The 22,109-nt window shown below is 55.6% G+C and overlaps 9 protein-coding genes across 9 annotated transcripts; 4 read left to right on the top strand and 5 right to left on the bottom strand.

Annotated features, from left to right (window-relative positions):
* Positions 1-1,790: 1,790 nt before the first annotated feature.
* Positions 1,791-2,158, bottom strand: B0H18DRAFT_199711 (uncharacterized protein). Its single transcript, XM_048037076.1, has one exon. The coding sequence runs from the start codon at positions 2,079-2,081 to the stop codon at positions 1,824-1,826; it is 258 nt and encodes an 85-aa protein (XP_047900584.1). The 5' UTR covers positions 2,082-2,158; the 3' UTR covers positions 1,791-1,823.
* Positions 2,159-3,601: 1,443 nt separating this feature from the next.
* On the top strand, positions 3,602-3,985 carry B0H18DRAFT_1113321 (uncharacterized protein; the record flags this gene model as incomplete). Its single annotated transcript, XM_048032928.1, has 1 exon — positions 3,602-3,985. One exon carries the CDS (start codon positions 3,602-3,604, stop codon positions 3,983-3,985), a length of 384 nt encoding a protein of 127 aa, XP_047900583.1.
* Positions 3,975-5,168, top strand: B0H18DRAFT_199684 (uncharacterized protein). Its single transcript, XM_048037075.1, has 3 exons — positions 3,975-3,995; positions 4,055-4,931; positions 4,992-5,168. The coding sequence occupies exons 2-3, from the start codon at positions 4,179-4,181 to the stop codon at positions 5,046-5,048; spliced, it is 810 nt and encodes a 269-aa protein (XP_047900582.1). The 5' UTR covers positions 3,975-3,995; positions 4,055-4,178; the 3' UTR covers positions 5,049-5,168.
* A 119-nt stretch (positions 5,169-5,287) lies between these two features.
* Positions 5,288-9,817, bottom strand: B0H18DRAFT_1081663 (uncharacterized protein; the record flags this gene model as incomplete). Its single annotated transcript, XM_048031425.1, has 9 exons — positions 5,288-7,246; positions 7,299-7,426; positions 7,520-7,928; positions 7,983-8,159; positions 8,212-8,498; positions 8,553-8,652; positions 8,703-8,860; positions 8,922-9,061; positions 9,222-9,817. The coding sequence occupies 9 exons, from the start codon at positions 9,815-9,817 to the stop codon at positions 5,288-5,290; spliced, it is 3,954 nt and encodes a 1,317-aa protein (XP_047900581.1).
* Positions 9,818-10,041: 224 nt separating this feature from the next.
* On the top strand, positions 10,042-11,782 carry B0H18DRAFT_1113319 (uncharacterized protein; the record flags this gene model as incomplete). Its single annotated transcript, XM_048032927.1, has 5 exons — positions 10,042-10,125; positions 10,192-10,429; positions 10,482-10,559; positions 10,610-10,692; positions 10,751-11,782. The coding sequence occupies 5 exons, from the start codon at positions 10,042-10,044 to the stop codon at positions 11,780-11,782; spliced, it is 1,515 nt and encodes a 504-aa protein (XP_047900580.1).
* A 304-nt stretch (positions 11,783-12,086) lies between these two features.
* B0H18DRAFT_1113318 (Bromodomain-containing protein) lies at positions 12,087-14,759 on the bottom strand (the record flags this gene model as incomplete). Its single annotated transcript, XM_048032926.1, has 7 exons — positions 12,087-12,404; positions 12,463-12,785; positions 12,845-13,147; positions 13,202-13,526; positions 13,585-14,067; positions 14,125-14,477; positions 14,528-14,759. The coding sequence occupies 7 exons, from the start codon at positions 14,757-14,759 to the stop codon at positions 12,087-12,089; spliced, it is 2,337 nt and encodes a 778-aa protein (XP_047900579.1).
* Positions 14,760-15,232: 473 nt separating this feature from the next.
* On the bottom strand, positions 15,233-17,703 carry B0H18DRAFT_867327 (WD40-repeat-containing domain protein; the record flags this gene model as incomplete). The annotated part of the gene is made up of 9 exons (XM_048039854.1): positions 15,233-15,976; positions 16,045-16,286; positions 16,338-16,502; positions 16,556-16,680; positions 16,729-16,815; positions 16,872-16,922; positions 16,973-17,067; positions 17,128-17,508; positions 17,599-17,703. The coding sequence occupies 9 exons, from the start codon at positions 17,701-17,703 to the stop codon at positions 15,233-15,235; spliced, it is 1,995 nt and encodes a 664-aa protein (XP_047900578.1).
* A 194-nt stretch (positions 17,704-17,897) lies between these two features.
* On the top strand, positions 17,898-18,687 carry B0H18DRAFT_199609 (uncharacterized protein). Its single transcript, XM_048037074.1, has one exon. It carries the CDS (start codon positions 17,997-17,999, stop codon positions 18,555-18,557), a length of 561 nt encoding a protein of 186 aa, XP_047900577.1. The 5' UTR covers positions 17,898-17,996; the 3' UTR covers positions 18,558-18,687.
* A 400-nt stretch (positions 18,688-19,087) lies between these two features.
* B0H18DRAFT_1100655 (uncharacterized protein) lies at positions 19,088-20,039 on the bottom strand (the record flags this gene model as incomplete). The annotated part of the gene is made up of 4 exons (XM_048032498.1): positions 19,694-20,039; positions 19,523-19,640; positions 19,318-19,430; positions 19,088-19,244 (listed from the first exon to the last, which is right to left on the bottom strand). Exons 1-4 carry the CDS (start codon positions 19,906-19,908, stop codon positions 19,088-19,090), a joined length of 603 nt encoding a protein of 200 aa, XP_047900576.1. The 5' UTR covers positions 19,909-20,039.
* Positions 20,040-22,109: the final 2,070 nt, after the last annotated feature.

Here is a 22,109-nt window from a genome sequence, read left to right as displayed (position 1 = left end):
TAATAATTCTATAGAAGGGAGTCTGTAAACTTCCTCTCAGCATGTCATCCTCATGACCCTCATCATCGACGAGACGTATGGCCCGGGATGCTTCAGTAGAATCTCCGATGAGAGCCATAGTCATGAGCCTGTGGTTCTCACTATATCGAAGAGAACAGGTGATGCAACACGTAAAAGAAGGCGTATGAAATTTATGAAGAGACATTATACATGAAAGAGAATAAGGGGAAAACGCCTGGCGCAGCGGCCCTGGCAGGCGCGATGTTCATCCCGATTAGGCAAGTACCGCATCGGCGCGTTCGGACGGGCGCCAATCACACTAAGTTCTAAGTCGGGAAAGTAAGACTTGCCGGTAAGTATTTTTCCACGAAAACGTCACTCATATTTGGACCTCTTTGGACCGGCCAAATAGTGACTTGTGACATTACCTATTCGAGTAGTTTGGTGCGATCTTCATCGCGTACACTCACCATGCCTGCTCCTACTACCCAAGAACTGCGTAGATGCATACATGCTTGTTATTATGGATACCACCTTTCTGTCAGGGATAAAATGCACCTGTCTCGGCAATCTGTTTGGACGGTCCAGCGCATCCTCTCTCTCAGACTCCACTCCTGCTTCGGCGAGCCGGTGATATCTGTTTACACTCCCCTCTGGACGCAAACGAGTCCTCCTCCATAGTGACCTTGCAGAGTGTGGTAATCTATGATACAAAAGGTAGAAGGGCCTAGAGGACACAGTTCAGCAGGCAGTGAGCGACGGCGCGTTCACGGTTCGAGCCATGGCCCACTTGCGTTGGTGCAGATCTGTCACAGATCTGTCACTGTTTGGCCGGTCCAAAGAGGACCAAACAGGATTCTCGTCGCGCGCATGCGACAACCATTATGCAAACGACTGTATCCAGCTGAGTTCTCGGTTGCAATGGGAGGACTCTACGCGACGCGCGTCGCGATCACCTGACCCGGCGTAACCGCGCTGCCGCAACGTTCTTGAGAGCTTCCAGCTCCCAGGTCTACCTGCTACTTGACGCTGTCAATGAAACTGATGTGAGGCTATCTGTCATCTATCTAGGCTCTGTTGTTCACAGTACTTGTCACCTAGTATACTTCACGGCCTCTTGAGTCACGGTCACCTCAGGCTGATCCCATCACCATCACCATACAACAGCGTCGAGTTCTTCCGAACAACCTCCTCCAACCTCTGCTACATACGACGCTTTCCTGTCAAAGAGATCGAGTAGGGTCTCCCTCAGACTGGGGCTGACCGTCCAGGCTTCCTGGGACTTGAACATCCCCCATGATCAGATCGGGTGCTGTTGAGACACTTCGAAATTGACGCGAAGCTGTTCGTCGGTACTTCAACAACTTCAGTCGTCAGGCCTCAGGCCTCAGGCCTCGCAGGTGCTCTATGTAAGTACTGTACCGTAGACGTAATGCCATGATCTGACTTCCTCGCCTACACATTGCTCCATCAGACCAGGTACTACGAAGTGACGTATCAGACGTGAATATCCTTAGGATCCAACCAATCCCAATGCAGCCGGGCCCTTTCCACCACGGGGCTTTTCGAGTCAAGATTTGCTGTGCGTATGAGCTATGCGCCAATAGAACATCGCACGAGGCAACAACGTTTCAATTGCTCATGCCAGTGGATGCCTTTCCGCAGGATTTACAGTCGTTTCAAATGCATGTGCGGGGTCTGAATATCGTTATGAAAAAATGATTATGTATGATACGCCTCCGCAGCTTCGCCCATAAGTCTTTATCTCATGTAAGATAAAACATTATGTAATCTAGCGGAGCTCGATTCTGATTGACCTGACCCTACCTGACCATCCAGAGCAGAGAGAGTGGACAGCGAGATCGGGCAGGCGGGTGAGGGATGGCAAGAGCGGACAGGCGGGCGAGAAGCTGCGTGCGAGCAGGCGAGAAGGCGAGCGCGGGTAGCCGAGCAAGAACAGGCGTACGGTCGGGCGAGCGAGCGAGGCGGCAGGCGACCACTGGCAGGAGCGAACGGGACGGCAGGCGAGCGGGACAGTGGGCAGGTGGGACGGTGGGCGAGCGTGTTGGGGTCGCAGACATTTATAGCCAACTACCCGAAGGCGAGATCTATGCTTGTGGGCCCTGATGCCGCGCTACGCGCGGGAGAAACTGACGTCCGACGAGGTGATGGGTATCAGCGAAAAGACGAACCAGGGCACGAGATTCACATACCGTCAGACGGCTCCCGCCCGTCATGTTCCCGACTCTCGCCCTCGCAAGGCACCAAGCGTTCGGACGCTGCACAATGCGCGGTTGCATCTGAACCCTACCAATCTCGGTGAGCATGCCCGGTCAGACGATGTGTTGGACCAAGGGCAAGATAGAAACCTCACTCACCCACTCGAGACGCAAGGCGTTGGCAGCTGGTCTACTAGTACCGTCAGCTACACACGACGAAACCAAGCGTAGTGTGCTCTCACCGTGACCTCGTGATACCTGCCGTTGTTCAGCTTGACGACGACGCCCATTGCATTGTGCGAGCTCGAGAACGGGAGCATCTACACGATGTCCACAGCCTCGCGCTTGTTCCTGTAGTCCGCTCAGCCAGGCTCCTTCGTGAACTTGAGCAGCGCCGTCTCCCTCTTGCTCCCGAGTCCCGACAAACACAAGCTCTTCCGTCTCCAGATCCGTGACCTCAAAGGCTGTCGAGTCATGGCGGGTAAGAACGAGCGGGCAGGCTCAAGAGGGCGGGCATGTGGGCACGATAGGGCAAGCGGGCGAGCGAGAGGGCAGGCAAGCCGAACGCGAGGGCGGACGCGCGGGTATTCGCGCAGATTGGGCAAGTAAAGGCACCACGAGCTGAGCGCTGATTGCTCGTCGAGGCACCCACTCGACCAAGAACGCGGGCGCGGGTACCAGCCAGTAAGTGCGCGGGCAAGAAGCGAGCACGGGTCGCAGCACTCGACCTAGAACCTGCTGGTCAGCATGGAGGACTCGGAGTTTGTGGTCACTAGATGTAGCTTGTAGTGTGTTCAAAGGCAGTCAGACGAAAGCCAGAGCTTGATGGATGAGACAGTCGGTAGATACACGCAGCTCAAAGCCATTATTCGAGTGACTGGGCACGCCAGAATTCAGCTGTCGGCGCGCACGCGCGCCGCGCACTGTGTTCAGGTCGTACGATCCAGATCTCATTGCAGCGGAGATTCAAGATCACTGTTATGGACGAGTTTTGTATCTGGAAGGGGGGGTCCGACCCCCCTTCTAAATTGGCTGTTTAGAAGAGGGGGTTGCTGATCCGACGCAGTGGTACGCTCGCTTCGCCGATATGCCGGGGCATTTTACAGTCGAAATTTAGAATAGAAACGGTTGTAAACCTCTGCGGGAAGGCATCCAGTGACAGAGTTAGAACCTTAACCGATATGGTAGACCGCCAACCATAATGCATAATGTGTCGTGGTCTTCCAATGGATACCCTACCGTGGAGAAGTTCTACCTCATTGAGGGCAAGCTTCTACATTGCACCAAGGGCCCGGGCCCCCAAGGGTAGTCTTTGCAAGCAGCCGTGTACAGTCCCGCGTCTTTCGCCCGCCCCTCTCCCATCGCTTATGCTTTCCACCGCCATGATCGGCGAAAGCTCGTCTTCATCCTCCCTTGGCGATACGGAGGCGTTGGAAAACTCGGCTTCTTACCTTGTACTAATCGCTGAATTCGCACTACAGGATATCGACGATACCTTGTCGACACGAAAGGGCAAGGCTAGCGCGCTCGCTCCCAAGACCGATGAAGAACTTGCGTTCGAACTGTTCGCCGAGGAAGCGCATGCCCTGCTCGCTCTCACACGGGACATTGCCTTCGCTCAAAGCCTAGACGATGCTCTGCGAGCCGATCAGGACATCATTCAAGAGTTGTTGCAGGCAGACGAAGTCGCTCGCTCCGACAGGGAGTATGCGTTAGCTCTCGAGGGGGAATATCACTCGCGACCACGTCCGTCTCGGGCTCCGTGACCAAGCACGAGTGAGTTAGGCCCTATACACCCTCTGATCGTCAAGAGTTAACTGTCGCATGTTGATCAGGCCAACGTCCACGCCAGCCATTGCTTCTTCGAGCAAGACGCAGAGCCAGGCTAGTAGCAACGCACGCGTGTCAGTACTCAGTAGTCAACGTATCTGATGCTGCTGACATACGCGCAGACATGAAATGTGCTCGTTTTGTCGAGAGCCGATCGATGGCGTCGAGATTCATGCGCCTTGTGGGCATTTCTGGGACTTGAAATGTCTCGTTGACCTTTACCGCGCCGCGACGACGGACGAGACACTCTTTCCTCCACGGTGTTGCCAGCAGCCATTCGTCTTCGAAGAGGTCGAGCAATATCTCGGCGTTGATCTGCTTGCTACGTTCAAGCAGATCTCCGTCGAGTTCACCACTGTGGATCGGATATACTGTCATCAACCTACATGTTCAGCATTCGTCGGCCCTGCTACCGAATCTCCGTCGTACCAGATATGCCCCAAGTGTCTCGCGGAGACTTGTGGTCATTGCAAGGAGCGAGCTCATCCGGGAAATCCTTGCGTCGACGACATTTCTATCCTTACCTTGGCAGAACAAGAAGGATGGGCGCGTTGTCCGGGGTGCAAACACCTAGTGGAGCTCGCTCAAGGCTGTTATCATATAACATGTCGATGTGGGAAGCAGTTTTGCTATGTCTGTACGGAGACTTGGAAGACCTGCCCCTGCCCTCAGTGGGACGAGGGCAGGTTGTTGACCACCGCACGGAACTACGTGCAAAGGGAACTACTGGCTGGGCCTCCGCCCGAACCAGAGCTTCAAGAGATGGTTGAAGAGGTGGCAGAAGGGCTGCGCGTAGATCATGAATGTCAACACGCATGGTCACGCCGCGCCGGAGGCGGTGAATGCGGACATTGCTCCGACTATCTTTTCAGATATCTCTTCGTACGTTCATCAACCTTGCATCCACGCGCAATTCCTGTCTTAATCATGTCCCAATCATAGCGCTGCGAGCACTGCGATATGAATGTATGCTCTCGGTGTCGACACAACAGGTTGTAAACAATGCTGTACAGGCGGCTTTCGGTTTTACGTACTATACTGTCCCTCAGATTATCTTCTGTACATTTAACATTCCTGTCCGTACAGGCTGTACGCAAAGGTTCACCACCAGAATGACCACATTCACCCGGTTGTGGAAAGATACGGAAGCAAGTGTCAAATGATGCGCGTTCATATGATTTAAGTATTATAACAATATCGACACTGTTGGAGGCTTGCATTCCGGTATCCGAAGTCCATCATAGTTCACTTGATGAATGAGCTGCAAATGAAGTTTCTTCGTCGTCACGGACGACGAAGCTGCCGAATTCGTACTCGTCGTCTTCGTCGTCGTATCGAGGAGAGCTAGGCACGACTCTCGACATGCCTCTCCCTCCATGCACGCCCCAACCACGCGCCGTAGGTCGACCCGCGAAGACTGGCCCAGCCCTGCTGCCTCCTGGAGCTTGTGTAAGGAGACTTCGCCTGTATACCGCGGATTGATCGTACGATGGGGAGGCTTGTGTCTCAGGGACATCGTGCACGAAGGATGGCTCATAACCGTCCTCATTCTCCGCGTCAGACGATCCTATGCTCCGCTCATCACCCGAGTGGGAAGCCTCCACGTCCATCCATGGATTAGCTTTCTGCGCTTCAGCCATGTCTTTGAACTTTCGCTTCTTCGTTCTGCGAGGCACCGGCGACGGCGGAGAAGGCGAGTCGTGTTGCCGATGTAGGCGTCGCTGAGACGGAGGAGGCATCACAAGAGGCGACGAATCGCTGACATCCACGACGACGCGCTTCTTGGTCTGTTTGCTAGGAGCGCGAACAGCGAAGGTGGGCTCAGGCATCGATTCAGCGTCATGCGATCGCGCTAGCCGGGTAGGTAAGGCAGGAGGAAGCATGAGCGCATTCCGACTGGAAGCGAATCCATTGAGCGATCTAGCGGGTGCCCGTCCAGCGTCTTTGACTGCAGACAGCGGAGAATCACACTCATCCCTGAATATGTCCTCGTCATCGTCGGATAGGATCACGGGGGATGAGCTGCCATGGAGAGCGAGAGACGACTTGACGACTTGTAGATCCGGGTCCTCGTCATCGTCAATTAACCAAGCCATGTCGCCATCCTTCTGAACGTCGTCTGGGGCAGAAGATCGGGATGAATGCGTGGCGGATAGAGAGAAGGGGCTAGCAGATCGGTGCGTCTGCTGCGTCCTGCTAGACGTGCTGGTACTCCTCGACTTGAGCGGTTGATCGGGAGATGATGTGGGGGAAGGACCGGGCGATGTAATGGCGGTTCCGTATCGTCGTTCATCGCTGCGTCCCTTCTCGAACAACGGACGGTCAGGCGATGAGGGCAGAGAAACCGCTGACGACATCGTACGACTCGGCTGATCAGGAGTTGTGAGGTCAATGATACTGCGTTCCGCAGATGTCATGGGCGACACGTCCCGATCCCAGAGTGATGCAGAATGGCTACTCGGGTGTGTCGCAAGAGTCGGTGTCAGTACTGCGAGGGTAGGAGAAGCAAGTCCGCGCTCAATTTCGGCGTCATCAGAGTCGTCGGCGGCCATTCTTGCCATCTGGCTTTCTGTGAGTTCTAAACGAGCAACGGCCTTCTTTGTCTTCTTCTTCGGCCTCTCCGCGCTTTCCGTCGAGGCAACGGTCTTCGCTCGACGTGGCCTCTTTGTCTTCCCCCCTCGGGATATCGCAGAGGTCGAGGCCGCCCTGCGAGCACCGAAAATACCTGCTTCGATCTCCAGATCGTCATCGTCATCTTCTCCCGTGTATTTCTCTGGGTCAACATCGACATTACGCTTCCTCCTACCCTTGGCACCCTTCACGAGCAGATCCTTCACGTTCACGAAGCTACTGCTGGCCCCGGCAGGAATACTACGCAGAGGATCGTCATCCCGCTTGCGCTTCTTGCCCTTCGGAGAGCCATTTGCATCTGCGCGGGAGCCTTTCCTAGGGACCTTCTCCTCGCGTACATACTCCTCGATCTCCATGACCCTCTCCACACATTCGGGCTTGACGTGGTCAGGCAAAAGTCGCTCAACGTCGGCATAGAGCTCGAGCTCGTCGGCCTTGACAATGTAATCTTGGACGTCCTTGTATTTCTCCTTCGCCTTTTCCCAATTTCTATCTTCACGGCCTTCGGCAAGTAAGACGTGCACGACGCCAGCGCGCTTACGGCCAGTCCGACCGGCGCGTTGCAACTGGAAAGGCTCGCGTCAGCATCTCCTTCTGCAATTGAGCCCTGCTACGCACCATGCGAATCGGGGTCTTCTGGGCATCATAACAAACAATCATGTCGACTTCGCCAATGTCGAGACCTTCTTCTCCGATAGACGTCGATACGAGGACGTTGAATTCCCCCCTTTGAACCGCTTGATGACCTATATGTAGCCTTTGTATGAACATCATGAGGTAAGCCCAATCGTCGCGCCGGCTTACCTCTATTTGTTCCCGCTGCGCGAGGCCTGATCTACCCTGCTTGTCAGTCGCTTGACCAATGAAGCGTGTCGCCCGGATCAGAGGAGACTCCTTGTTGAGCATCTCCACAAGTTCGTCTACACATTCTCTGTAGGAGGCGAAAACCATAACGCGGGACTCTTCCGCGCCGCTTGCGCCTCGGTCGCCATCCTCGACGTCTTCCCGGTCGAACATGTGGTTCGCGAAATGTTGCACGAGCAGTGTACGTAGCTTCTCCATCTTGGGGTGTAAGGAGAAGCCGCGGTTCTTCTGGTCCTCGATCTCCTTAATGAGAGCCTGGAAGTTGGGGTCTTTCTGCAAGCCTTGTTGGGAGTTCTTGCTTGCTGGCTTCTTGCCCGTTTCATTGTCTACCCCGGACAGCAAACTGTTCAAGGCGCCGTAGCACATGTTCGTGCTAGCTTCGTACTACAACAATTTGTGAGCAAAGCATATGGAGTATTATAGATTCTCGGTGCATACCAGATAGCCCATCGCCCGCGCTAGCGGCTGCAATTTGCTGGCAGCAGCTAAGGTCCAGCCGGGGGCTTTTCGTGCACGAAGCTCGCCTAGAGCAGTCTGACTTCTGAAGGAGTGCAGCATGACTGGATCGGGGGAGCCATGCATCGCGCCGTTACTCTGAATCATCTTGATTAATGGCTAGAATGGCAATGTAAGTCTGCCATTTGAACCTGAGGTTGCACAGCCGCACCTGCATAATCTTGATGAGGAGATCGCGCAGCTTGAGGATATCCTCACTCATCGGGATGAGGTGCTTGGCAATTTCCTTCTTGTGGATGTAGTTACGAATGTCGATGCTCTCTTCGTCTCGAATCTCGATGTGGCTGATATGCAAGCAATTCACGATAGCCTGCGCGGCCTCGGGTTTGCTGCCTGGCGTGGCCGTCAGTGCAAGGACACGGAAGTGCGGGTTCTTCGCCATCATGAACCGTATGACTTGAGCGTAGGCGTAGTCGCCCGAACCTTTATGAGCCTCGTCTACATACATACTCAGGTCAACTTCTCGTCAAACAAAGTCTGCTGCGTACAGACCGATTACAATCAGGATTATATCTGACGGGTTGCAAGTCTTGGAGATCAGATCGCTCAGCAGCGTTTGTGGCGTCATGTAGAACACTCGCTTTTCCGCATACTAACGCCTCTGTTGAGCTTAGGTTCATGGCTGAAGAAGGAGTTACATACAGCATATAGTCGCTTCGCTCGAGACGTCTCGCCCGTGAGCTCGGCAGCATGACTACCTGGTATGCCGCATACCCTGTGGCTAGCGTCTATTTGCTGAGCGACCAGGGGTTTCGTCGGCGCAAGAAAGACGACTTTGCCATCTGGGAACCAATGAAAGACTGTTCCTCCAAACGGTAACAGCTTCAGAATCGAGTATAGGGAAGGGGCGAAGATACGCACAGTTCAACATGACAACGCCAGCGATGAACGTCTTCCCTAGTCCGGTTGGCAATGCCACAAGCGTGTTCTCGAAGAAACAATGCTTTGCGATGTTGAACTGGTAGTCGCGCTTCGGATTATTAAGGGGGTATATCCAGTGTCTAGCGGCTAGAAGATCGGGCTTCAGCTTCATCGGAGGGGGCTACAGTGACTGGTGAATCCTTGGTAGTCGCACAGAAACTACGCTCTTACCGGGCTACATCCAGAGTACAAGATACATGAGCCTTCGACGAGTACGAGAGCTATGTACAGTACACTTACCCAACGGGCACAAAGGGTGCTGGGAATTGTTCGAATTCTACGGGCTCCTCCTCCTCCTCCATGCCGTCGAAAGATGCTTTCCCCTTGCCTTTCTTCCTAGCTTTCTCTTCCGCAGACTGTCGCCAACCCGACTTGGCGAAGGCGGTATGGTCCCATCGCCTGGTCTTCCTCTCGGCGAGAGTAGCCTGAGCGCTGTGAGTGCGTTGCATCGGGGCCCTCGTCGAAGATTTGGGTTTGGAAGATGTGACTTCCTGTACCACCCCGCCAAACAAGGTCGTCTGGACGGTGCCCTTGGAAGATGTCCGTTGCATGTCCGCTCTACTTGGCCCTGCCATTGGTTGCCCATGGTGCTGCCGTGCCCGACCTTCCTGGATGTCTTGAAGGACGGCTATGTCGTAGTCAAAGGCGTCAAACGGGTCTGAGTCCTCAATCTCAATCACAGAGTGTGTCGGAGATGGTGATCTCCGTGAGGACCTCGAGTGCGCTGCGGGTTTGGTTGGGTTCGGGACAGACGCATGAGCGGCCTCTATTGCATCGACCTCATTGAGAAAAGCTGAGTCGAGCTCGTCGTCAAAGTAGCCGTCATCAGAGCTCATGGTCATACCAAGGACGAAGACGCAGACAGCTAGGAGAGACAGCGACGCGACGCTCGACGAGCGCGAGCGAGACTCGAGCGTCGAGCGAGCGCGTTCAGGCTGTGGCACGCGCGTGTTTGTAGCAGTCACGTGTGACGCGCATCACCCCGGGTGGGCCACAGGCGCAAGGCTCAAGCGGCACCCGCTGCTCAACACCCTTCTCCCAACTGCAGCGACGCACAGCCATGTCAGCAGAAACCATCGCACGCTGGAACGCTATTCCTCTCGCACGTCCTGGGTCCGAGTCTGATGCCTCACGAGCAATGAAGGTACTCCTTGCGCCTTTCTAGTACCATTGAACACTTGCTGCACTGCTCTCCTACCTGCTTCTGCAGCGTTCGCGACCGGAAGATGACGATGACAGCGAGGACAATGTATCCCTTTTGTCTCGTTCTCCCTCGCCACAACCTCCGGCGGACGCCATGGACATTGACAAGTATGATGAATACGTCGCAAAACCTGCACGAGAGACCGTGACGGTCGACACGAGGATCAAAAGTAGCAACAAGGGGTTTGCCATGCTTGCGAGTATGGGATGGGTAGAGGGGCAGCCATTGGGTCTGTCCGGAGATGGTATGCATACCGCGTTTCATGTGCTACTTACAGATGGTTGACTTGCCTAAAGGTCGTGTCGACCCAGTACCTTTCTATGTGAAGAACGATCTCACAGGTCTCGGCAAAACAAATCAGGATGTACGGATGAGTACGTGTACCCCCATCTCTTCTGCTGATGACCGCTCACAACCTTCACAGTTGAGACCACTGTCGCTCAACGCCGCGAACTCGATTCAGAACGCCAAACGAAAGAGACAGAGGAGCAGCGGCGAGCGAGGGAGGTGCGTAATCCGATTGAGCGGTCACTTTCCGCGCTCATTACTTGGTGGGAAATTTCAGGACTCGGTAGCAAAGCGCGTTGCTGTTCAGTCGGAGATCGTCAATACCCTCAAAGCGTTCTATTGCGAGCTCTGCGACAAACAATTCCAGAATGTAGCCCAGTACGATGAGCACACGAACTCCTATGCGCATCATCACAAGGCGCGGTTCCGCGACATGCAAATGGCAGCGCGTGCCAGCCGCAACACACAAGAAGAGATGGATAAAAGGAAAGAGAAGGAGAGGAAGCGCGAAGAGAAGGAGTTACGGAAGGTCGCGAAGGCTGCAGGTATCAAGATTACGAAGCCGACTGTACCCCTCATCACGCCTGCCTCTACACCAGGCACCGCTGCGACGCCTAGTGGGGCGAAGGGGGAACCCATGTCTACCGGCCTCAAGAAGACGGGATGGGCATCTGTAGGATCGTCGAGCAGGCCGACTTCCGTTGGGCCACCGTCTGGTCCCTCGACGTCCGGCTCCGCCTCAAATAGCTCTGGATGGGCTTCGGTGAGACCAGCGTCGTCGGGTTCGTCGCAGTCCCAGGAACCCAGATCATCCGAGAGCAGGGGAGGCTGGGCACCTGTCACAGCGCCTCCAGACCCTCGATATACAACTTCATCAAATCCGCCCAACACCGCGCCTCGCCAGGCATTTGGTTCAGCACCAGCGTTCCGGACGGGTGGTTGGACCTCGCTCGACACCAGTAGCGGTGAACGTGCGCTACCGCCGCCGTCTGTACCGCCTCCGCTTTCACATCCACCATTCTCAACTCCGCATGTTTCCTCACCTGCTGAAACCGCCGGCGATTGGTCGTCGGACACTGGTTCGGGAGCTGCTGTACAGCCCTCTCAGAGCGGTTGGCAAACCGTTTCATCTCAGGCATCTGCTGAGCGGCCTTCGATTCCGAATCCAGTCGACGTCGATGGCACACCTGTACCCGCTGCTCGCCCGGCCCCACTATCGCGTCCTCAGCCTCCGCCACCTCCCCGACAAGAGGCATCCCGGTCTGGCTGGCAACACTTCCGTGCGGCTGGCCCCGGTAGACGACGATAATGCGATCGTCTTTCGTACCGTAAATGTATCATCGCCCTCGATTACTTGCTGGTCGCTCTCGACAACAGGTTTCTTACATCATGCAAAGTTGAGACTTTGGGTCTATGTCAGAAGTCAAGACGTGGATGAAATAGTACTAAGTAGCTACAATGCTGGGAGTTCTTGTAATTTTGTATGTACGTACGTTGATGACAATAAACTACAATACCAGTGGGCCGAGAGACGGGACGAGCGTCGTCGAAGACCACAAGAACAACAGACGAGGCGAACGAACGACATAAGTTGGATAATGTCCGAGTCTCCATCACTCTGAATCGCTTGCAGAGCTCTCCGAGCTTGACTCCGCAGAAGAGTGCTCGCTGTCGTCAGCTGGTGGGGCGTCGCTGATAGGACCCACGGATCCTCGTCCCTCGAAGAGCTTCATCCGCTCCTCGAGTGCGCGGATCTTCGCCGCCTCAACATCCTCGTCCATGCTCTTCCGCTTGAGACCACCGGTGCCAGTGCCCTTGCCTTTGCCAGGGCGTTTGGTCTGGACTTTCATGGGCCGAATGACGAAGTTGTAAAGCTTCGTCAATACCGCGGCTGGTAGCTCGTCGATCTCGAGCTCAATCTCCTCCGTGCTCTGTATGAAACATGACGATGAGAATCTCAGAGGCGCGACAATACGAGCGATAACTCACGTCGCGGATCTCAGGCACACCCTCATGGATGATCTGAATTACCTTCTCCAACTTCGCACCGTCGAGCTTGCCGATCGTATCGCTCAGGTCCTTCTTCTGCTCGAAGGAGAGCACATCGTCGTCACTGATAGGCTTCTTCGCCGTCTTCTTCTTCGACGAGGTGGGGGTCTTCGCCTGCTTAGGCTGCGCCTTAGACGTGCTAGCAACAGGAGGCGGGGCCTTCTTCTTCTTCTCTTTCTCCTTCTTCGGCTGCTTGGTCTTCTTCATGGACTCGAGATTGTTCCTCATGCTCTCGATCTGACTTTCCATCTGGGCGATCATGCCTGCAGTCGATGGGTCAGTACCAATGAATTGTACAACCGCAGCACTGCATTGGACGTACGTGCTCGGTCGTCCTCGCTAGGCTCGTCCTCGTCATACTCGTCGTCCGAAGGATCTTGGGAGCGTAGAGGCGGGAGTTCGGCCCACTTCACATCGAAAACGCGGTCAAGCTCCTTGGAGGCCTCATGGACGGGGTTCTTTGCCGGATTGAATGTCTGTGCGTTCTTGATCATGAGCTTGAAGTCGTCGCGGAACTTGCTGGGCGTGGTGTACTCGGAGTCAGTGAGCTTTCGCCTCATCGTCGAGAGGTCCATAGGTTTCTTGATGACCTTCGGGTACTGAGGTATCTCCAACTTGATCCAGTCTGCATGCGTGGTGTCGTCAGCGCACGACCTGTGGCGAGCGTCGACAGACTTACCGACGGGCTCATAGAACGGGTGAGCAATGTTGTACAAGCTCTTCTTGTTGAGCTCCTTCAGTACCTTCTCGCAGTGCTTAAACTGGTCGCGGTACAAGTCACTGGCCCCTGATGTCGACTTCCTCGTCTTCTTGGGGGCATCGTTGTAAGGGAGATCCTTAGGAGGAGGAGGATGTATCTCCCGTTTAGGTCGGCCGCCATTTGTAGTGCTATCCTCTGTCCGACGAATGACAGGGACGGAAGTGGATGGTCGCCGAGCAGCGACCTTCTTCGGAGGGGCAGGGGGAGGGGGAGGGGTGGCAACCTTCTTAACGATTGGCTTGGGCTACTCGGCATGACATCAGCACGAGTTCAACTCCAGACAGACAAGCTATGCAACGCACCTCCTCAGGTGGAGGCATCTGCTTGATTTGTTTGTCGAACACCGCCTCGACACGCTTACCCATTGCAGTAATCGGATGATCAGGCCCGTTGAACAGCCCACAGTTAGTGAAAATCAACCGCACGTCGGCGACGAAGTCGTCCGCATTGTAGTAACGAGGATTGACGAGATTGGGGTCGGGCTTCGATGGGTTTGAAGCCGCCAACTTCCGGTCGACGGTAGAGAAGTCCATCGGATGCTTCACGATGGAAGGGTAGTGCGGGATGTTAAGGGCAACGGGATCGACGGGGTGCAGGAAGGGGCTTGCATCCTTCATCTTCTTGAGCGTGCGGACGGTTGATGTAGAGAAGCGCCACTGTGCAAGGCTAAGCGTCGACACAGAAGGCGTCCTGGATACGGGCGCGGGCGCAGGTGCAGGAGTCGGGGCCGGAAGAGGGGTCGCCTTGCTTTCGGGAGACACCGACGCTGGAGGTGGAGTACCCGTCTTCAGACAACGCCATCAGCACGCCCGTAGCGGCGCACAGGAGACATGGGTGCTTACATTGGCGAGTGATGCTCTCTCAGCGTCCGAATGTTTCCGCGCTCTCTTAGCCGGCGGGGGCTTATCATCATCGGGTTCACTAGTTGTATTATTAGGATAGGGAGACGACGCAGCAGCGAGCGAGTCGACAGCGGTCTCGGAGGAGGATACAGCGGGTAATGAAGTAGAGACGTTTGCGGGAGCAGATTCGTGTCCGTTAAGGAGTCCGTTGACGTGCGGCGACTTCGCATCGCCGTTTGTCATGTGCACATCGCCATTCTCTGGTGGCCGTCCTTCTGCCATACGGACATCTTGGAGCAGCTCCCCAGGCGGGGGTGGAGGGGTCCCGTGAGGAGGCTCGACCGGTATGGTGGCTGATGCGCGATAAGACGACACGGACACGATGCCAACGGGCTGTCCTCACCTGGATCAGGCGGGCTGCCCGCCTGTGGAAGCACGGACGCGTCCTCCACCACGTCCACCTTCATCGCGACCGGCTCGTTGCGCGCGTCAGACTCGCGCTCGATGTAGTCGACATCGATCTTGATGTCGGGCGAAGTAGAGTTGTCGACGGGGGTTGCTGGCGAGTCCGCTGCGAGGGAGTCTGGGGACGCTGCGTGTCCGTTGATGCCGTTCGCGAGGAGCGCGTCGGTCATGGTCTGCGGGCGGGAACGCGTGACGGTCACGGGGGGAGTGACAGGAGGGCAGGGGGCAAGGGTAGATTTGGGGGAACAGGAGATCCGAAGTCGGGCTAGAGTCTTTATACGCGGGCTGAAATAAGGTTCGATCTCCTTGAAGCGCAGGGGCCATCTCCTCCAGAATCAGTGCCCCCCCTCCCTTTCCCCCTCCCTCGCCCCCGTCCTGTCGCTGCAGCGCTGTCCTACTGCTATCTACGTCGCATCCTCGTCCTTCTCCTCCTCCTCCGCTTGCGCGAACACAGGCTTGGGCTGGTTCGCTTTCCAGGCTGGGAGAATAAGGTTCACACGTCAGCAATCACAGCCGGCGCCAAACAGCCACAAACACGAAGCGGCTCCATCAGAGCCTGAAAATTTTGCACTAGCTCACCTTTGGTCCAAACTGGGTCTTCGTCGGTGTTGGCAAGCCTAAGCAAGGCCTCTCGGGGCTGTTGTCAAGCAAGCAATATTATCGTCAGCGTCTGCACAGCAGCAGTGAGGGGGCACGACAATGAAGGGAAGAGCGGAGCCTGAACCGGGGTGATCTCAGCTCCCTCCCATGGCAACGCGCGAGATGAGCGCCCCGCGTACGGCAAGCGCCGGTCTTGTCTAGCCAAATCATGGTTCCCTCGCGTTCGGAGGCGAAGAAACCAGATTCCGTCCTCGAGCCTCGTTGCTGCGTCTGTGCGAGAGTGCGGGGTCATTGCCCATCCAGGACAGGCATCCGGCCACCGTACGCAGGCAGGAAATTCTCGGGCCAGTCCAGGCCATGGCAAATGAAAGGCAATGCGCCCCAGATGACGCAAAAGGGGGCAGAACTCGAATCCGAAAGCGACACGTACATCCTCGTCTCTTGTTGTGTCCCGCACCAAGTTCTGTACGACGTGCTGGGTTGCGCTTGCGCCGACACGTCCTCCACGGCCAGGCCCAGTGACTGGTAGTTCCGGCCTCTTGCTCTTGCGGGGGTCCATGCGCTCCTTCTCCCGTTTCCGCTTGCTGCCGCGGACCAGCCCGTCGCCGTCGCGGAACATGGGTAACGCGTGCGGCGTCAGGATAGTGGGCGCAGAAACAGCATCGGACATGTCCTCGATCGTCGCTTTCCTGGGTGGCCCCTTGTTGAGCAGCAGTTTTGCACCGTTCACGGAGGTAAGCGGTGAGTAGAGAACGCAGATTTGGCCGTTCGCCAAACCAGTCACGATCTACCAGATGGTGTTAGCAGACCACACCATCGCGATGTATATTATTCTTAGTAGTGGTTGAACCTTACCTGGTTGATCTTGGAATGCCAAAATACTTTGACAGGCGTGGTATCCACCTCCAGCTCCTTGACTGACTCAAGGGTGTCCTTGCGCATGAACATGAGGCGTCCTTTCCCTCCCTTCGACGTGGCGCCCGCGCCAGTGACAACATACTTGTCATCCGGGCTAAATATTGCGTTGGTTGTCGGGTACAGCGTGGTGAGACCCTCCCGCGTCGCGACAGGCTTCTTGAACGCTCTGAGATCCCAGACTGAATATCATCAGTCAAGAGACGGCGAGACTAAGATGCCAAGCCACCTACTCTTCACTGTATCGTCACCGCCTCTGGTCAGAACGGACCGCCCGTCTACGGAGAACAGTAGGGACCCGGGTTCCGTGCCCTTAGTGTGTGCGCCCTCGATGGTCATACTTGGTCGCACAAAGTTTGACTTCGTCTGCCACATATGCAGCGCTCCGTCCAAACATGCTGCGAAGGGTGAGTTTCTCGGAACAAATAGGCGGGATGGATGAAGAACGCACCGCCTCCGATTATGCTTCCATCCGGTGAATAGCCGCACGCGGTCACCTTCGTGCGCGCTCCCCTCTCCTTCGACTTCACTACAATGACCGTCTTCTGTTTGCGTTTGTTCTCTACATCCCATATCCTGACGAACGGTCAGACAAGACACATTCATTATAGTGGCCGAACTCACCTGATGGTCGAGTCCACCGAACTGGTTATGAAGGTTTGAGAATCATGAGGATGCCAGGCGCACGAGCTGAGTTCAGCTACATGGCCACTGCGGATCCAATGTTAGCAGCAGCGGGGATAAGGCAGCGTCTGCACACAGCTTACGCGGTATTCTTCATGTCGCGGATATACGGATCACCCTTAACGAAGGTGGCCCTGCCAGTCAGGTCAGACTATCCACCCAGGTCAGACGGCGCAGCACTCACAGCTCCTCCCCATCACGGTCGTACAATTTCGGCTGCAGCGTGCCCGAGACGACCAAGAACTGTTGTCCGTCATTTGAGTACTTGAGGTCATGGATCTACCACCACAACGACAGATTGAGATGGACGCGGCCTGCGGGCGAGGGAGAACGACGTACGTAGTAAGTACCCACAGGCTCCCAAGTTTTGAACGGCTTACACCTCCAGTCCATCCCACCGAAGTCCCATAGCTTGCAGTCGTAGTCGTGCGACCCAGACAACACGCGCGCCCCAGACGGGTCTAGCGTGAGAGCAGAGACGACCTTCGTGTGGTCCTTTAGCACGAGCTCGTGGGTGATGGGGAACTGCGGCAGGTCGTCCTCCTCGTCAGACGCGTCAAACTCGGGCTCGCCCTCCTCTGCTTCTGACGTGTCCGCGTTCGGTGGTGGTGGCGGTGGCCCGACGTCGTCTGGGTCGAACTCCGGCTCTTCTTGTGGCAGCTGCGGAGCCTGTGCGGGCGCAGGCGTAGGCGGCAGAGTTGATGAGCTAGGCTGTTCTTTCTTCACCGCCTGTGCTGCCGAAGATGTCTGTCATATACGGCACTGTATTAGTTACACTGCAAGCACGACAATGAACGAACAATGCCTTACGTCTTCACGCCTGTTCTTCTCGAACCGTTTAGGGTCGAGCTGTCTCTGTTTCGACTTCTTGCCGAAGCCAGAGATGCCCATGGCCGCAAGCACATCGTCGGACATTTTGGACGCGAAATGGGCTGCGCAAAGGGTGGGAGGAGTGATTGGTCGTGCTGGACGCGGAGGCCACACTCACAAGCGCCGCAACCACGCACGCCTCTCAAACGAACGCGCTCATTAGCTTACGTAAAGCGTGACTGGCGCCTAGAGACGCGTCAGTTCCGCGCGTGCGCGTGAGTCCGTGACCAGCAGCCACAGCCGAGTGTCTTTGGCCTGCAGCGGGTTGCCCACCTCTTGTTCGTCTCCCACTCTTTACATCCTCCGTCGTCCCCCAGAGCCTTTCTTCAGCCCTCATCATGCTCAAGAGGCAACGACCGTCTTCGCCGATCCCCATGGCGGCGGAGGCACCCTTCGCCGCCGAACCGTTGATCGACATCGACATTGCTGAGCGGGTCGCTAAGCGCGCGCGACACTTTGCGCCTCTCCCTCGGGGCTATGTCCAGAAGAACAACGTCGTCGCAGGGCCTGATACAGACGGGGAGGAGGACCAAGAGGACGAGGGTCGCTCGGAGTATACGAGGGGGCAGACGAAGTGGCAGGAGCAGGCGGGGTTGTACAAGAATGCGAACACTCTGTTGCACGACTTGCACGCGGAGCAACGGCATCGACAGCTGTTCACGGCTGGGCCGTCGGACCCTGCGCATACACACCGTCACTCTCATCATGCTGCGACCTCGCACCCGAGTACGTCTGTGGGGCTGAGACACCCGCCGCACGATACCGCCGTGCCACACCCATCAGTCAGCGGTCCATCATACCACACATCGTCATATGCGCATGGATATACGACGGAGCAAGTAGAGGCGCAGATCGTATCTTCGCAGTACCAAGGTACTAACAGGTATGTCGTCGTATAACTATCTTCTATGATCCAACTGCTGACCTCATTATTCGTACAGGTTCCTGAGGGACTTATTTTTCAGCCGGAGACGGAGACCGGACGCAGAACAGACTTGAGAAGTCGCATCCTGCTCTTGATGCGACGCACCTCCCACGCGGTTGCATTGCAGGATTCAAGTCCACACTCATGCTTACCACGACCATCTTATGCATAGATTTCCCGTTTGTTCGGATAGCCCTCATCGTCGCACTAACTATCCTTATACCGCATACAGCTTCACGTCCTCCTTGTACGCATACTAGTAGTCACCTCGGAACACGCCTGCATTTGCCCGCACTTCCTAGTTGTCACACATACAACTGACTGGAATGTCCCGACACCCTTGTCTCGCTCTTGCATGTAATGTAGGCTCCCCAGGCAAGTTGAACAGTCCATTGGCAGGATACAAAATAGCATGAGCTTGGCAGCACGCCATGACATCAATCATAGGTCAACACAGTAAGATACAGGCATCCAGAAACCTCCCGCAGAATAGATATACAGTGCTCATGCCTCCAGCTGTGAAATCTCGGCGACACCCAACCTGACTTCACGACCCAACGCAATGCTGAGCTCCTTGTCGAGCAGGTCGCCCATCGTGCGGTTGTCCCTGTTGTACACCCAGTCATCCGCGGACTCCGAGTAGTCGTATCGCTTCGGACCACTGCATGTCAGACGTAGGATGCAACAGGCACTTGATGAGCAGACTTCTGATGTGAGATCACAGATGAACCCACCTGAATGGCGAGGAGAGCCAGATCTGCTTGTTCGGCGGCTGCTTGTTTATCACGTATGTGCCCTTCTCGCCGAGCTTGAGCGTCAGCACGCCGCTCTGCCGGCAAGTCGAAGCCTACAGTCAGTCTCTCAAAATCGCACAGCTTCCGAAAGGTAGCCCGGGGGTCGGAGGAAGGGGTGGGCGCATGGACAAGAAGTGGGACGTACACTGTATTCGACCTCGCAATTTGGGTCGCCCATGTCATCCAGCAAGTTTTCGACAGATTCGAGCATTTGCTCCATCGTTGCGTCGGAGTAAGCATGGTACTTCTCCATTGGCAGATCACTGTGACCAAGTGTGAGTAGCACAGAACTCTCAAGTGTAGGAAGCGGACAAACCTATGGACTACTTGCGGCGGGGGTGTCGCATAGTTTCGGCGGTCCCTATAAGGAGTGACCAGTACCGACGGATGCAACCTTGGTACACCATGCCTTGTACTTGCAGCAAGACGAAGGGTCGATCGAGAGGTCGAAGCGGAGGTGCCGGTACTGGCGCGCCGAACGTGACCGGCAGCACAATTCCTGGCAATATTCACGGCGTTCTTAGCAAACATTGTTCGTGAAGCAGTCGCAGAATGTAGACGGTAGCCAGAGGGAAAGCCAGGCGGTGAGAGAGGCTATAAGTAGGAGACAGATGTGGAAGTGCTGAGAAACATGCACTCTCTGAGAGGTCGACCGCAAGCTTTCGCCCGATGGCGTGTGATCGCGCGAGCCCTCGGGTTAAGGTCAGACAATGCGCGACAGTCCCGATCGCAGAGTCGCTTCGCACCAACCATCGACCACGACGCGTCGGACGTTCATGCTGCGTTCCGTTGTCAGCAATTCATTCAGCTTCGTTCCAACTACGAGAATCAACGATATATTATGAGCTGAGCGCGTCCATGGCAGTTGCCCGTCTGGTGCGCATACGTATATGACTTGGGTATGACCGCACGGTGCTAGCGACAGTACTTATTGACCGAAACACTTGAAGCTTGAAGTGGCAGTGGCAGCATGAGTGCTCTCCGGAAGCACAGTCTGCAACTTCACAATATATACTCTACAAGCTGACGTTCGCGTAATGTGTTGCCAAACTAGCGGCTCACCCACGAATGCCCGGTGGATGTGTTCCGCCTCAAAATGCTATGTGAGTAGCTAATACACCATCTCATTTCGTCCTTCCGCGCGCCATTATGGTTGGTGACATGAACACCGATCTGTTTTAGGTGGTTCAGAGTTGCTCTCTTCCTGCTAGGGTGTTGTGCATCCTATCACTCAGCCGAAGCCCGTGTCTACAGTGCCATAGCTCACGCGACGTGGGTATAGCACATCTAGCCTCGATAACCTTCGGCCACACGTCCTTGGCTCTATTGATCCTTCGGCGACCTTGTCAGGAGCTATCCGAACTATTCAAGTGGCATGTACACAGCTCACTATACTGGCCACAATCCCTTAGTGAACCTCATTGTGCTGCAACTTACGCAACGTGGTTAGCTTTAGCGGGCCTCGTCGGTGAGTCAACTAAACATGTTTTTCTGTTCATGGTATTGATCGCGTCTGTAGCCTTTTGCAACGGCTTTGTATCCGCATTGATGTAGAAGCGGACATCAAAGACCAGCTTGCACGGTATCCTGAGGGCGTCTCCACTGCCGAACTCAGCATGATGAGGACAGGCATTACCCGGAGAAAGCTAGAAAGGATTCGCGTAAGGCTGCTTGCCCCGCGACACATCTTCCGTGAGGGTACGCTCCGTAACCTGCCGCACCCTCTTATGCATGGTCTTACGCAGGCTGACCAAGGCCGTAATCAAGCAGAGTATCTTGGCGGTCAACCGCGTCAACATGACGCTGCTCTTTAGCAGCGGTGGCCATGCGTTCCACGATGACGTCCTTTGAGAAGCTTTTACAGGCGCTGTGACCCGGCCCTCCTACGAGGTCTACACATCCTCTTCAAGCGCTGGGCCGGGGTCTCCGTGCTGTTATGACGGGAGTGATACAGCGAGGCGGACAAGGCAATGAGTGCGCGATTCGGTGAGGGCATGGGAGCAAGTGTTATCATACCAAGTGCGTACTCCACTGCAACACACTGCGAACGATAAAGTAAACATCGTATATGTTACTGTAGCGGTCCTGCGGGGCGATCTCAGTACTAACGATGACCGTCTGCGGTGGTGTCGGGTCCATGTCACTCCAACTGTGCAAAGCGTATTCGCATCTGAGCCTGTCCTTCGTTCTGCAGGATCTGCATCCATCCATCGAGCAGGCGAAGTACGTGTGGCAGGAGAGAAGGCCCGAAGGCTACTGCTGGACGCTCGGTCGGTACCGGTACCGGTCAACAGTGTGCCAGGGGAATGCGACATTCCCTCTGTACTCTCGCTCTGGCTTGTGGCGATGGGGCTCACGGCGTACTTGTTTGTTAGCCCCCGCGCCTGACATACCATCTCCGCTGTCTACAGATGCTCGTGAGTATTCCTGCCGCCCTCCAGGATTTTGGTCTTTCTTCACTAATGGTATGCGCTCACGTTGGCAGACATCGGTGAACCGCAGGTAGTGCACACTAGAAGAGATCGTCGACCCTCGCCTGTCGTCGCTCATCTCAATACTGTTTGACATGAAGTCGGTGACGGGCGGTCCCATTCAATCTAATGCAGCACGACCGCGGGGCTGTTTTTCGTCAAGTTCCGGACCTTCATCCTCGACGCCATGGTCTCTCGCTATGTATCGTCGTGTAGGCATGATATTCAGCGAATTCGTTTCCACTTCTGGTCATTTGCAGA

The sequence above is a fragment of the Fomitopsis serialis genome (assembly GCF_022376445.1).
Source record: "Fomitopsis serialis strain Sig1Antser10 chromosome Unknown B0H18scaffold_2, whole genome shotgun sequence".
NCBI classification, from domain to species: Eukaryota; Fungi; Basidiomycota; class Agaricomycetes; order Polyporales; family Fomitopsidaceae; genus Fomitopsis; species Fomitopsis serialis.
This window is presented reverse-complemented; position numbering and strand designations above follow the sequence as displayed.